The following is a 14,141-nucleotide window of genomic DNA, read 5'->3' on the forward strand; positions in this document are numbered from 1 at the left end:
CACCTCCAGCCCTCCTTCTTGATCCCAACCAGCAGAGCAGTGCCTGTGGACCTCTGGAGAGGCTTCTGCACCATCTGTCATTACGTGGCCTGCTGGGGTTACTTGCTCTCAGCACTCTCACTTGCTCTGTTACTTAGAAGTCTCACTGTAAGTCTCCCAAAGTGGACTGAAACGTCGGCCTCGGAACATCCTTTCTGCAGTGCTCTTCTACACATCCCAGTAGTGCTTGTTTTCTTAGAGCAATTCGGTAATACTCCTAACTTCAAATGCCACACTTTGGCCCTCTTCCCCTGCCAAATAATCCTGTGCTGATTCAGAGCTGGACAGATCCTCTGTTGCCCTGAGAGGGGCAAAGGAATGACTCTCACACAAATGGATTGGAGAGTGATGGAAAGTTGAAATGGAAAAATTGTGTTTTACAGAAACTACAAAGCATAATGGCAAAGAATCCCAAAGCCCCCCAGGGCTCTTTCTTCCCTTCCCCCCCCCCCCCCCCCCCCCCCCCCACTGGGCTGGTCTCAGGCTGGCCAGGTCTCTGGCATTAGGCCCAGACAGGCCTAAGAGGCCGTGAGATCCTCCCCCACCATTCCCTGATAAGAAGCATCTCCCATGGGAGCAGGGAGGGCAGAAAGGCAGAGAATGACTTTGCAGAGGGATTTGTAGGGTGCAGGATTTATGGGTGGAAATAGGCTGTTTCCTATGTCCACCTGCTGGGCTGGACCCTCAGGACACTGGGGATGTAATTTATGTGGCAGGAACAGGCAGCACCCAGCCTGAGCTGCCTCATGCCACCCCGTATTTCATACCATAATTCCTGTACCCAGAACATGGCATCAGGTTAGAAACACCTTCTCCACCAGGGCAGCAGTATGTTGTTCATGTCAGAGCTCTCCTAGCAGCATAGTGCCCTTCTATTTTCAAAGGTTCTAACTTGTCCAAAACTCATCCCTGTTCAGACTGTATTTTTTTTAATGTGGAGGGTTTATTACACTTAGCTATAATGAAGAGGAAATACCAGTGTCCCACACTCATGGTGTTATATTGCTGTAACAAACTCAAATGTGAGGAACTTACTCAAGGGAAGTGTTAAATGAGGACTAAGTACTTTTAAGACACAGGAATGGCTGCAATACAGACTATCCAATAAACAATTAATTGGTTGGGAAAAAAGTAGGTGTAGGTTCTCTTGATAAAGCAAGTCGGAGGCTCATTTAAGAACAGTGACTTCGATAAATAGGTTACCTTGGTCTGGTGTCTACCTTGGTATGCCCTGGCTGTGGCCCTTCCTGTTCAGCCTAGCTCTGAGAAAGAAGCAGGGCACTCACCACCACCTTGGTGCTTCCCAGGGGCTGGCCTGGATGTGCCTGTGCTCGGCCCTGGGTAGCAGTTCCAGGGACCTCAGCTTTGCTCTGGCTGCACTATGCTGCAGGTCCCACAGCTGAGTGGAGCTGCCTCAAGCCAGCTGCCAGGAGAGGGGAAAACTTCTCTTGCTTCCCAGTGCCAGCTCCTCTGAGCAAGGGGAGATTATCAGCTGCAGTCTGCAGGTCAGTGTGTTAGAGAGATAAAGGACCTGCACTCCCAATTTAATGTAACACTTCATTTTGTATACTGAACACAGAGCTTAGCTTAATAAAAGAAAATGTGGTAGCCTAATAGATTTGGATGAATCTTGATGCTGAAGTTTATAAATGCTGTGGGATGCAGGGTTTGTTTTAAGCCATTACACACTGAAGAGCATCTCTGAGTAATGTGCCCATGAACAGATTTCAAAGTCTGCAACTTTACTGTAGGGAATTCTGTACTAATGTGTTCTTGTGTTCCTGAGCAGTAATTATCATTACACTTGCAACATTTTTATATGCCTGAAAATCTGTAAGCCAATGTAAAGCACACTTGACCCAGTGTTGCATATTTCTGAACAGGCTCTGTAGTAGTGCAAATGTTGATTACTGTAGTAATTAACTTCTGTTGGCATGTGTGTTCCAATTAAACAGATTCAGTAGGTCTGCACCAGCACAGATATTGCATGCCGTAGGTGAAGTTTGCAGCAAAGCATGTCTTGCATTCTTCCAGCAAAAGTGCTTTGTTAGTGTAGCTCTTGCATGTTAAAGTGCTAAACTAAGATGTAGCATGTCTGAGTGAAGAGCCAGCAGTTTACCTCCTGTGCATGTTCTCAGTGAGAGATCTCTAATAACAGGTTAATTTTACGTTACAGTGCTGAAGTGCAACAGAAAACACTTGGAAGTTGCACTACAAATAATGCATTCACTGATGGCATCTTGAATGTTGTTAAGGCTTAGCCTGGTGTGCAGAGGCATGTCACATTTTTCTAGCAGAGCAGGGATCTTGGCTCACCACCTGCTTCAAAGTGGTGCAGTGCCAGTAATTCCAAGGGAGAGGTTGCTTTTCTGTTGCCAGAACCCCAGATACACTGAAGAGGGTCAGTTTGTCATTAGTGAGTAATTTCAGTTCGCTGTGCCAGTGCTCCTCTGCCTGCTGTAATGAAGAGATGATCTGGGCATACCCAACAGCTAGTACCATCATACATCACCACCCACTGAGGGCAAGCAGAGGCTTGCTGCTGCCTTTGAGGCCGTGCTGAAGCCCCCATTCCCTTGATGTCATAAGGGTCTTTTAGACACCGGCTTGCATAAAGCAAGGTTTCCCCCACAGTTTCTCTGTGGAGTTGTATTAGGCATCTGGGCTCAGCACAGCTCCACTGAGGCAGGAATTCGGGACCGGGGGTGCTGCTTGCTGCCTTGCCCCTTCCTTAGCCTGGGCATTGGAGCACTTCTTGTACCGAGGCACTTCTCTGCCAGACCCGGATGCCAGGGCTCCCTGGATGTGTGTCTTCAGGCTCTGAAATGGGCAGAGCCCTTTGTCTTTCCATAAATTATCCTCTCAAGCAGTCTGGTGGAGTTAAGGTAACGAGCAGAAGCCTGACCTGCATCTTGGTTTGTATGATTTATTCACTGACTCCTGTTCCCCTCAGTTTCACAAATAAAGGGAATGCCTTTAAGTGCTGGAGCTTTGAGTCAGATAAATCAGAGAGCTAAAAGCAGATAGGTTTCCCCCTCAGCAGATTCTGAGTATGTGCAGAAAAAGGAATAAATAAAACAGTGAAATGGAGATGTAGTGACAGAGGTCAGTTTGCTGCTTGCATCATACACCTGTATTAGCAGGCTGGCGCCACAGGCAAAAGAGGTTGAAGTCTGCACACACAAGCTACACACCAGCACTGCTAGTGCTAGGTTCTCCTCACATCTTTTATTAGCTAGTTACTTAGGCTTTGTTAAAATCATTCACCCTTAGCTGAATTCTGGTGCCCAGACTTGCAACTCTGACACAGTTCTTTGTACCATACCTTTATTTGTCCTTCTAAGTTTTTGCTGTATCAGTTGGGCATAAACATGCCTTGCTAAATCACCTCAGCTTAGGCTGCAGTCTGCTCCTTTCGTGGGGGTCTTCCCCTCACAGTAGCAGAGGGTAGGCGCATTGAGGTGGGTGGCAAAGGGATTGCACTTCAGAAAGGACCTCTCTGCAAAAACAGGTAGAGCCAGGCTGCCCCAAGTTGGGCAACAGCCTTCAGGTTTAGGGGCAGCATGGGAAGCCCCCATGGATTCATTTTTCCTCCTTTGCAGGGAGCCTTCACTGCCAGGCAGCCAGTTTGTCAGCCTGAGCTAACATTCCAGTACTGATGCAGAATGCTGCTTTACTTCTAAGATTGAAATGATTCTTTTCTCTTCATCCTTTAAATTATTTCAACTTTCAGTAATGATTTAGTTCTTATGCTGACAAGCGCTAGAGAAGGTAATGTATTGCATGCGTTGTTAGGAGCTGAAACCTGAAGCATCATGGCACATGTAGGGAGAGTGACTCTTCCACATTGTAGGCTTATCTCCTTTGGCACGCAGCGTCCTCCACTGCTGGCTGGGAGAAAACATGACTGCTCCCAACTATGTGCTAGCAAATACAGCTGCAGCAGCTAGAGTAAAGAATCTGTGAAGCAGATTCTCTTTCTCTGTGCCCATACTTGGTTATTCTGCTGGCATACAAACACTTCCTTATGTGAGATTCTGTATCAATATTGAGCTACCCTGACTGGTTTTCCCTTGCTGTTCTGGGCACAACATCCAATTGTCCCTGCTTCAGTGATGAAAAAGAGGCCCACAGTGAAGAGCCCCTTTGCTCTAACAGCCGGGATAGCAGCAGCTGCACACTCACTTCATGAACAGCAGCCCAGAGAACTCCCCAGCAGTTAAATAGGCCAGGGGCAGGAGGAAGTCTCACTGCAGGTACTGTGATCAGGAAGAACCAGCAGCTGGGAGCAAGTTTGTCTTTCCAGTGTGCTTTGTCTGGGATTTCTGAGGGCCCACTCTTGCACTTCCCAACTGTTCATGGTGTCGGGAACGTGGGACCTGGCTCTTCTGCAAGAGAGGTTAGAGTCAGGAACCGCTTTGATTGTTCTGTCTTGAAAGAGGGTCGCAATGGAAGTGTTATATAGCTCCTCTTTGTTTTTTCAGAGTGAAAGAATTGAAAAAGGCCAAGGAACTTGAAGATACACAGCAGCATCCCGTAGCAATGTGACATTGCTTTTCAGACTGTTTTCATTTTCTGTTTTTAGCAGAGACATGCAACAACAAAAATACCCACTGCAGTTCTGGAAATACCAGCTGCAGGATTTTAACAGTAATGTTTTGGTCATTGCATTTGCACTTTCATGGACAACTTTTAATTTGTTCAGCAAGACATCTTGGAACTCAATCTTCTGTTGGATCATGGGGAAAACAAAAGACACCAGGAGGAAATCGTGAGTTGCTTCATTCTCTGAGAAGGAAGAAGCGATTAATTATCCTTTTCATATAGGGCTGTATTAAACAACATGTGGAACTGTACAAATATTATACCAAAAATATTGTTGAGAAAAGGTGGGAATGCGCAAGCAACACAAGAATGCTGTTCCTGCACCTGTCAGTCATCTCCAAGGAACTGAAGCTTTGAGAGTCTCAGTGGAGGGGCTTAGATCAGTACATCTTTATTGGGTCCATGCATCCTCATTCCCTTCGCACTTCTGTCCTCTGTGTTTTATTTCAATCTCTACAGCACACTTAATGCAACTTTTTAAATCTGCAGGTTTTTAATACATCCCGAGGGAAGTGGCAGAGGGGTTGGTGTGTGAGCTAAACGGGTAAGGCGTGAGCAACCCAGAGAGCAGCTTCAGCAAGTTTTAACAAGTTTTTTTGGTATTTTTCCTAGAACCTGCAAACATATCGAGTGTCATCGACCTTCTCTCATATTCAGCACTTTATTTTCTAGCCTTACTTTCATGTATGATTATTTTAATTAAGTTCTTCAAGTGATTTGTGCAACACGTAGCTTTTTACCTTACGTCCTCGTCAGACCTCTGTGTCGTTTTGCAGAGTCACATACATTTGTTGCCTGGACATTTTATACCACCTAAAGATCAGAGTGGTGCTGCATTCTGGCCAGTAAATTTCTTATTTTGGCTACTTCATCAAAATCTGGGCAGTTTCTGTATATATAGAAGGTAGAAATGGAAAATGAGAAAAAATATTTGAAGGGGAATATATTGATTAATTACTAAATATTTTATTCACAAAGGGTCAATAACTTGGCAAGATAAAATTATTATTTGTATAGTTTTGTCTGAATGAGCGGGAAGAGTGTGGATGTATTGTTTGTACATACTGTATATACTAAAACAGAGATATGTGCATGAACTCAAGAAAAAGAAATGAACAAAGCAAAGCATTAGTGGCTATGGTCTGTAAAATGAAACAAAAACTTTATTTCACTATAAGAAACTTTATTTTAAATGTTCTTTAGAAGAACATTTTTGCTAAAGCATGACTAAATGGCAAAAAAGAGCTACTGTATTTAGACTTAGGAACAAGAGGCAGAGCAACATACTTTAAAAAAAAAGTAAAAAAAAAAAAAAAAAGAACAAAAAATTTTAAAAAAAAAAGGATATGTTTACATTTGAGTTTGGCTACCAGGAGTTAGGTTTGGTTTGGTTGGATTTAATTTATTTATTCCTTCCTTCTTTTTTTTTTTTCTTTTTTTTTTTTTTCCTTTTTTTTAAATTTTCTCCCCTGGCCTTTTCCCTTTTCTTTCTTTTTCTTCTTCTTTTTCTTTTTTCTCTTTTTTTTGCCAATGGTGCCAAGTAATGTGAATGCTAATACTGCTTCAGAAAATTAAGTTACTTTTGCAAAGCAGATAATCATAAGAGTACAACAAACGTATTTAGCTTAACACCATACACTCACTCCGATAAAGAACACTTAGAATTAACATAAAATGAAAAAAAAAATAGTACAAAAGTAGAGAATATGTTTCACATTTTCATATCTCCTGCTGGAAGTCAGAAAATGTAATGAAAATTGCACAAAAAAAAATTAAAAATTAAGTAAAACTTCAAAGATGCAAACTGATCTTGTAGGGGTGTCATGGTATATTGCTATTTCCACATAGTGAGGAGCCAAAGAAATCAGAGTTTTTTAAATTGAGCTAGTTTCAAACTGTCACCAATTCTCGACCCTGGGAACCGGGTTCTGATCTTTACTACACAGGAATGTAAGGGGAGGAGCTGCTGCGGGCCGCGTGGTGCCGGGGGTCGTGTCTGAGATCAGGACCTGCTCCTGTGTGGGCGCTTTGCTCCTGACAGTTCCCAATTCCCGAGTGGACTGGTGTAAATTTGAGGTTGTTAGTTTTGGAATAGTTGTTCTTGCTTGATCCCGGCCACCAACTGCAATGTTTAAATGCCAGGCTTGTTGTGAAGCCTAAAAATATTCACACATAAGAAGCTTTTAAACTGGTGTCTTTAAAAGAAGAGTAAAAACAGATTGTGGCAAAAAAAAACTGGGGTCAGTGCTCTTGGTGCCTTTTCTATAATTGTACCTGTTTTTAATTACTTCTTTTCACTGCCAGCATTGAATTACAGTAGATGTGCTATAGCTCATTATCAGAATTCTCTTGTACATTTCTGAACTGCTGCTTTATGACCTGATTCAATTAAAAAAAAAAAAAAGAAAAAAAAAAAAAAAAGAAAAAAGAAGGGAAAAAGGTAAACGAGTGGCCTGGCGCTCACACTGCCTGTGAGCAGCCTCCTAGTCTTGATTTGCTGTATGGAATTGGGACCTTGACCATTAAATTTCCCCCTCACACAAAAATGGAACCAGAGACACCGAAGAATCTCCTTTGGAATGAATTGGGAATGCTCTGTATCGATACTGGAAGAACTCAGCGTTGCTCCCATTAACCAGTACCTGACAATATAGAATCGACCTTTTCCTAACAAGAGTAGTGACCTCAGTGGAAACGTTTTAACTCCCTGTCTTTACAGAAAATGATTCAGTAATATACAGAGCTATTCAAATTACTCTTCCAGATCCATGGGCCTGGTGGTGTATCTACTAATCTAGATTCTGCTTCAGCCAGACGTCTAAGCCTGTACTTGCTGGTCAGCATGCAAGCAGTTCCACGGGTGCCACAGAACTGCTTGCACGCTTGAAGCCAAGTACAGCTTCCAAGTGCTTTGTTGTGTAGGACCATAACCCTTCAGTGTGTCACTGGGGAGAGAGAAAGAGACTCTCGCCACAGTGAAGTGATTCTGCTCACCCTTTTCTTGGTTGTGGAACTTTCACAGAGGATAAGTAAGTGCAGCTTTCCAGGAAAATTCCAATTCCCAATAGCCAGGAGCCAGATCTTCTGTCTTCTGAGGATGGAATTGCTCCTTTGTGAAACACATTCGACAGCAGTGATACTGTGTGAAAGAAATACAGAATATAACATGAACCCCCTCTCTGGTTGCACGCTTATGGCAGTTCCACACAATAGCTGGTGCCCAATGGGGGGTCCCCAAGACTTGCATGTAAAACTAGTATAGATGTCTTCTCTTTTGTAAGTTTTATTTTTGTAACCGTGCATGTAAAGCATCACTGAATCAATGGATCTGTTGAAGAACTCAGCTGCTGGAACCATGCAAAATGTTTTGAATTGCCCTTAAAATATGGAAAATGTTTTCTGAATGCTTTATATTCTTTCTGCTGTAAATTAAAAACAAAGAAAATTTCCCCATACAAAGTGTGCACCTTTTTTTAAACACATCTCTTCCATCCTCACAGAATGTTAGGGGTTGGAAGGAACTCCGAAAGATCCTCCAGGCCAACCCCCCTGTCAGATCGGGGTCACCCAGGACAGGTCACACGGGAACACATCCAGGGGGGTTTTGAATGTGTCCAGAGGAGACTCCATCTCTCTGGGCAGTGTGCTTCAGGGCTGCAGCACCCTTACAGTGACAAAGTTTTCCCTTCTGTTCCCGGAGCACCTCCTCTGCTCCAGCTTGCCCCCAGTTCCCCTTGTCCTGTCCTTGGACATCCCTGAGCAGAGCCTGGCTCTGTCCTCCCCACACTGCCCTGCCCATCATTATCACCTGCCATGAGGGCAGCCCTCAGCTACCTCTGCTCCAAGGCCCAGCACCCTCAGCCTGGCCTCAGGAGATGTTCCACTGCCTGCAGCAGCTCTGTGGCGGACTCTCTCAAGCCGTTCCCTGAGGCCTTTCTTGAACCAAAAGGCCCAGAACTGGGCACAGTATCCCAGATGTGGCCTCACCAGAGCAGAGCAGAGGGCCAAGAGAACTCTCCACCTACTCACCACAGTCCTTCTATTCCAACCCAGGATTCCCTTGGCCTTCTTGGCCACCACAGTACACTGCTGGCTCAAGGGCATCCTTCTGTCCACCAGGACCCCCTAGGTCCCTTTCTCCTCTGCTGCTCTCCAACTGGTCAGTCCCAAACCTGTCCTGGTCCATGGGGTTATTCTTTCCCAGATGCAAGATGCTGCCCTTGGCTTTGTTGGATTGCATTGCGTTTCTCCCCACCCAACTCTGCAGCCTATCCAGATCTGGCTCAATGGCAGCACAGCCTGACGGCTGTCACCACAGGTCCCAGTTTGTTGTCATCAGCAAACATGCTGACAGTTGCCTCTGTGCTCTCACCCAGGTCCCTGATGAATATATTGAACAGCACTGGTCCCAGTACTGACCCCTGAGAAACCCCACTAGACACAGGCCTCCAAGTGGGCTCTCTTCCATTGACCACACCTCTCTCCTTTCCTTCCACCAGTTTAGCTCCACCCCACTACCCGATCGCCCAGCCCACAGGTATGGGAGGGCACGGTGCCAGATGGTGCCAAACGCAGTGCCAAACTGCGCTCAAGATAAGCCACACCCACTTCCCTGCGGCCATCGCCCCCCGGGGATGTCCCCAAGTCCTCAGGGCCCCGCCCCGCCGTCTGCAGGCGTGGTTTCCCGTGACCACGCCCTGCGGAGGGCGTGAGTTTTCACCGACACGCTGACTCGTAGCAGGGCGTGGTTTATCATGGTTCCGCCCGTTCTTTGGGCGGTGCTTCCAGGGACCCCCGCCCCGTCAGGAGGCGTGTGTTCCGTCGTGCTCCGCCCCCCTCCCCGCCCAGGCACCGTCACATCCCGGGCGCCGCCGGTGCTACGCGTAGTTCCTGTTGGGACTGGACCGGACGCTCCGGCTGTGCAGTGTTCGACTCCCTTCGGCAGGATGTGAGTGCTGGCCGCTGTGCGCCCCTGGGGGATGGCCCTGGTCGGGGAGCGGCGGTCCGGCCGTGCTCGGGCGGGCGGTGTGAGCAGGGGCAGGCTTACTGCGCGGCGCGGGCGGCCCGGTCTGGCCCGGCCCAGCCCAGCCCGCCGGTGTCAGCTGCGTGCCCCTGCGCCGGCGCCGCCCGCGGGTGGGGCCCTCTGGGAGCGGCCGTGCGTGGAGTCGCGAGGCCGAGCCTGGCTGTTGGCTGCGCCGCGCTTCCTGAGCCGCCGATCGGGCCGGGTCCCGGGGCGTTCGGCTCCTGCTCGTGCGGGCTGCCCTGTTCTGGAGGCCCTGGTCGCCCAGTCGGAGTTCCGCCAGCCGCGGGCGTCTGTCTGGAAGCAGGGCCCGTGTAGCCAGAGCGCTTTCTGGTGTCCGACTCGTCTCTGGACCCGCGGCTCTCGGGAAGAGGTTTAATTTCCGATACTCTTCAGTCCGGGGCTGGTAGTGAAGCAGCCCGAGAGGGTGGTTGGAGTGCTAAACAGAGGAGCAGTTACATTGTATTGTAGGTGGACCTTGTCACAGGCTTCCTGGATTGCCCCTGGTGCATCTCTGCGTTTTCACCGAACCTAAATTAGAAGTCACTGTGAAAATGTGTAAATACAGCCAATATTCCACTTCTGCACTCTGGATTATCAGGATGCACTAAACAGGACGTGCTTCTGAGGCAGAGGAACTGAAAGCATGGAGAAATAGCTTGACTTCAGATATTTCTAGAGATACGCAAAAAAACCTTAGTAGGTGGTAGGAAGAACTCAACTGCCTGACATTATGAATTCAAAGCTGACCAGAACTAAACTGTTGCATATGCTGAATACTATTCTGGTCTTACGCATTTTTTCTGGCTTTGTGCCAACTTTCAAAATAGCAGATACCAAAGCTGCCAATGGAAGAGCACGTAGTTAAATAAGGAGACTTATAGCTTATTCTAATTTTCTGTAAACTGTTATAGCTTGAAGCTTAGTATTTGTGCTCATACTGGAAAACAAGAACAGCCCTGAGCCCAAACTCCTGAATGTTTGAGCCCTATGAACCATTGCAGGAGTTGCCATTTGTATTGCTGCAGACTGCAGTGTTAGCAAGGCACTGCTGTATTTTGCAGTGTCAAGCAATTAATGGCAAGGTGTTTGGGATGTTGCGTGACTTGCAACTGCTGTCAGCTGTTAAAGCATTATTTTTCCAGTAGGAAACTGTCCCACATTTATTCCTGGGAATACAAGTTCACTGTTCAGGAGTGTCAGATGACTTCAGTGCTCTCAGCATATCCCCTTAAAGCCAAAACCACAGCCTATCAAAAGCTAAACAGAATAATGTTTACTTTCTTTATGGCAGGTCAGCCAGTATCCCTGGAAGCTCAAATGTGGCTGCTGGCAGCAATCGTCGTCTTCAGCAGACTCAACACCAAGTAGATGAGGTAAAAGTCTAGTCTGATAGCAGTGTAACCATTCTCCTTCAGGAAACCTGTGTAGCTAGAAGGGATGTTTTGGCCAAAGCAGTTTGAAGCCTAGCACCATTCAGCTTGTTTCATTATACTGCTGTTGTCCTAACTCACATAAAAGTTAAAAAAAAACCCACCAGAAATCCATTTGACTGAAGTGAGGAAGCAGAGAGAAGTTGCCAGTGCCCAAACATTAGCTGCCAAGTTGGTGCTTGAGGATTTTGCACAAGTCAAGATAAAAACCTTTGTTCTCATGGAGAACAAGCTTTTATCCGATCAGTAGCAATGAAGGCTGACTGCCAAATATGATCTGCCCAGGTTTCTGGGGAGTCCAAAAGGCAGGCTGGCTACTGACAGTAATTTTAGGACTGTTGTTTGACTGTCCTCACAGAATGATAGGGGCTCAAATGTTTCTATGCCTCAATTCCTTCTGAAGCAAGTCAAGAATATTTCCCAGGCTTAAGGGCATGCCAGCACAACTCTCACTGCTGACACTTCAACGTAGGTATTGGCACCTTCGCCCTGCAGGTGAATTCATGTAGACTTGTGGCTGGACATATTGAAAAGTAATAGCTCCCAGCTCTGAGAAGAAAATGTGTAAGAGTATTGTGTGCTGCTGACTTGTTACCTGCAATGACATTTCACAGTGGGTGATGCAACTGATGACTTACTGTAAGCATTAAACTAATGTAGGTGGTTGACATCATGAGAGTGAATGTGGACAAGGTATTGGAGCGAGATCAGAAGCTGTCAGAGCTGGATGACCGTGCTGATGCACTGCAAGCAGGAGCTTCCCAGTTTGAGACCAGTGCAGCCAAGCTGAAAAGGAAGTACTGGTGGAAGAACTGTAAGGTAACCATGGCTCATATGCTTAAGCTCTGCAGTGTTGCAGTTAATGCTGTTACAAGTGGTGTCACAAAAGGCAGAAACAAAAGCGACCGGCCAAAGTTCTTTAAGTTACAGCATCTATTTTTAAAACATGGCATATTGGTTAGGTAAAGCAACCAGACCTGGATGACCAGCTGTGCTGCTTGATGCAAGGCCTTGTCTAAGTTGATAATGGCCAGAGTAATCTGGCCATTAGTAATCTGAGGCTTTGGGGAACAGGAAGAAAGGCCAAGAATGCATCGCCTGAGTTACTGTGCAGGAAGTATAAGGAAGCAGAAGGAGCTCACTAAGACTCCTCTGCTTGTAGCTGTTGGAAAATATTGGAAACATCATAAACCAAAGACTGAAAGACGTGCTATAGGGTAAGAACAGAAATAGTTCTTTACTCCTGCTTATGTACTCACCTGTGACAGGCTTTGTGTGGCGGCCCAACAAGAACCTCTTGCTTGGCTTTGCCTGTGTGCACAGCCTCCCATCTGGGAGGTGGTGTGGATTGAACTTGCTCACTGAGGATGTTAGATCTAGCGCTTGGTGCACAAGTACCTTGCGGGGGCTGCTTTCTGGTACCCTAAAGACCAGCTAATGCTGCTGCATGTTTTGTAGTTAAGTGTTGTATGGCTTTCTTCACAGATGTGGGCAATATTGATAGCTGTTGTTGTCATTATCATCATCATCATCATTGGTAAGTTTCACCAAAATGGGGATCTCTCATAGTGCAGGAATAGTGTTTATTAATGACTGGTACAGTTTCAATAAAGCTGGGATACTCAAATGAAATATACTGTTAGTTTCAAGTTAATGTTTTATAGTTCAATTTTTGAGTTCTGCAGTAATCCCCAGATAGTTCATGGGCGATTAAAGTTTGTCTTTATTCTGTAATGCAGTAACAAAGACTGCTCTAACCAGTGGCAACAGATACTTAGCCCTGGAAAACTGAGCCTAGCAAAGCCAGCACGAGGAGCTCTTCATCTCTTTTTGCCTACCTCTGCTGTCTTAAACTTTGAAAATGCAGGATTGCTATGGTGAGGGGCTGAAGGAGAGTGTCCTTTGTCCAAATGTTTTCTTCTTTTGTAGTTTGGAGTATGTCTTAATGAGTCGCAGGAGGAAAGATAAACTGAAGGTGCCTATCCCCAACCTCTCCACTTCAAACCTGCTGCAATTTCAGCGTGTTTACTACAGTTTAAAGCAAAACTACTTCAACTACTTACCTGTTAACTAACTTTACTTGGTTGCCTTAAGACACTCCTGTCGTTAATTACTAACAAGCACAGAACCACTTCACAGTGCCTTGACCAATGGGGCACGGAGCTGGTGAGGAGGATTCGGCTCGGGAGTTTTCATGCTCGGTGCTGTAACGGGTCACGGGCTCTGTACGCGGTTTGGGGGCTTGCCCCTCCTCGTCTGCCTGCACCTGCTCGGTTCCGTTGTGCGGCCGCTTCCGCCCCGGTCTGTGCCGGGAGGCCGTAGGAAGCCCCGCCCCGCCCCGCGCCCCGCCTGCCGCCCCGCAATGTCTCCGCCCCGGGGCGGTGCCGCACGTGGCGGCGGGGTAGGCGCGCGCACGGGGGCCGCGTGCCGTGGCGCGTGAGCAGCGGGGCGGTACCCCCACCGCCCCACGTCCCGCCCCTGACACGCGCCGTTCCCGCCAATAAAACAGCTCCGACTCTCGCTCCGCCTCCTCCCTTCTGTCCGGGGTGGTGCGCGAGGCGGCGCACGTGGCTGGGGTGTGTGGGAGCGGGGCCGCCGCGTGCGGTCGGCGTTACGTAACCGCGCGGGGCGGGGGTGCGGCGTCTGGCTGCGGCCCGCTCGGCGACCAGCTCGGCCCTCCCTGCCCGCAGCAGGTAGGGGCTGGGGCCAGCGGGAGAAGCGTGGCGTGGGGGAAGCGGCACGGCGGAGGGCTCGGAGCGTCTGGGGTTCTTCGGTCCGCAGTCCGCGCTGGCGAGCTGCTGCGAGCCGCTGCGAGCCGCAGGCGCTGTCCGAGCGTCCAGGGGGAGCGAGGAGCAGCCCCGATGGCCGCTTGGCTCGGCAGCGAGGGGGGAGCAGCGCCTCCCGCGTTCCCTTGAGGCGGTGTTTGTCTTTCCCGCAGATGAGGCGCCAGGCCCGGCCCCAGTAGCAAAGGGCGAGGGTCTAGAGGTGCTGAGGAGCCAGGCTGCGGCGGCCGATGCCCCTGTGCGGTCGCGTCGTGCGGATTA

The 14,141-nt window shown here is 47.9% G+C and overlaps 2 protein-coding genes across 6 annotated transcripts in view; both read left to right on the forward strand.

The window, feature by feature from the left end:
* Positions 1-5,967, forward strand: part of CAMTA1 (calmodulin binding transcription activator 1) — a 221,235-nt gene extending 215,268 nt beyond the window's left edge. For all 5 annotated transcript variants that reach the window (XM_054175744.1, XM_054175740.1, XM_054175741.1 and 2 more), the window contains one exon: positions 4,524-5,967. In XM_054175744.1, coding sequence (XP_054031719.1) covers positions 4,524-4,587 — 64 coding nt within the window. In that variant the 3' untranslated portion in view covers positions 4,588-5,967. The remainder of the gene's footprint in view (positions 1-4,523) is intronic.
* Positions 5,968-9,493: 3,526 nt separating this feature from the next.
* VAMP3 (vesicle associated membrane protein 3) lies at positions 9,494-13,427 on the forward strand. The gene is made up of 5 exons (XM_054175807.1): positions 9,494-9,592; positions 10,959-11,040; positions 11,758-11,916; positions 12,583-12,634; positions 13,027-13,427. Coding segments are annotated over exons 1-5 (312 nt in total). The 5' UTR covers positions 9,494-9,590; the 3' UTR covers positions 13,044-13,427.
* The last annotated feature ends 714 nt before the right edge of the window (positions 13,428-14,141 follow it).

This window comes from Dryobates pubescens, chromosome 33, assembly GCF_014839835.1.
Source record: "Dryobates pubescens isolate bDryPub1 chromosome 33, bDryPub1.pri, whole genome shotgun sequence".
Lineage (NCBI taxonomy): Eukaryota > Metazoa > Chordata > Aves > Piciformes > Picidae > Dryobates > Dryobates pubescens.

Excerpts from the sequence above, each read along its gene's own strand:
- VAMP3 (XM_054175807.1), top strand. Across the intron at positions 11,041-11,757 it reads CTCAACACCAAGTAGATGAG|GTGGTTGACATCATGAGAGT; the intron begins GTAAAAGTCTAG and ends AAACTAATGTAG. Across the intron at positions 11,917-12,582 it reads ACTGGTGGAAGAACTGTAAG|ATGTGGGCAATATTGATAGC; the intron begins GTAACCATGGCT and ends CTTTCTTCACAG.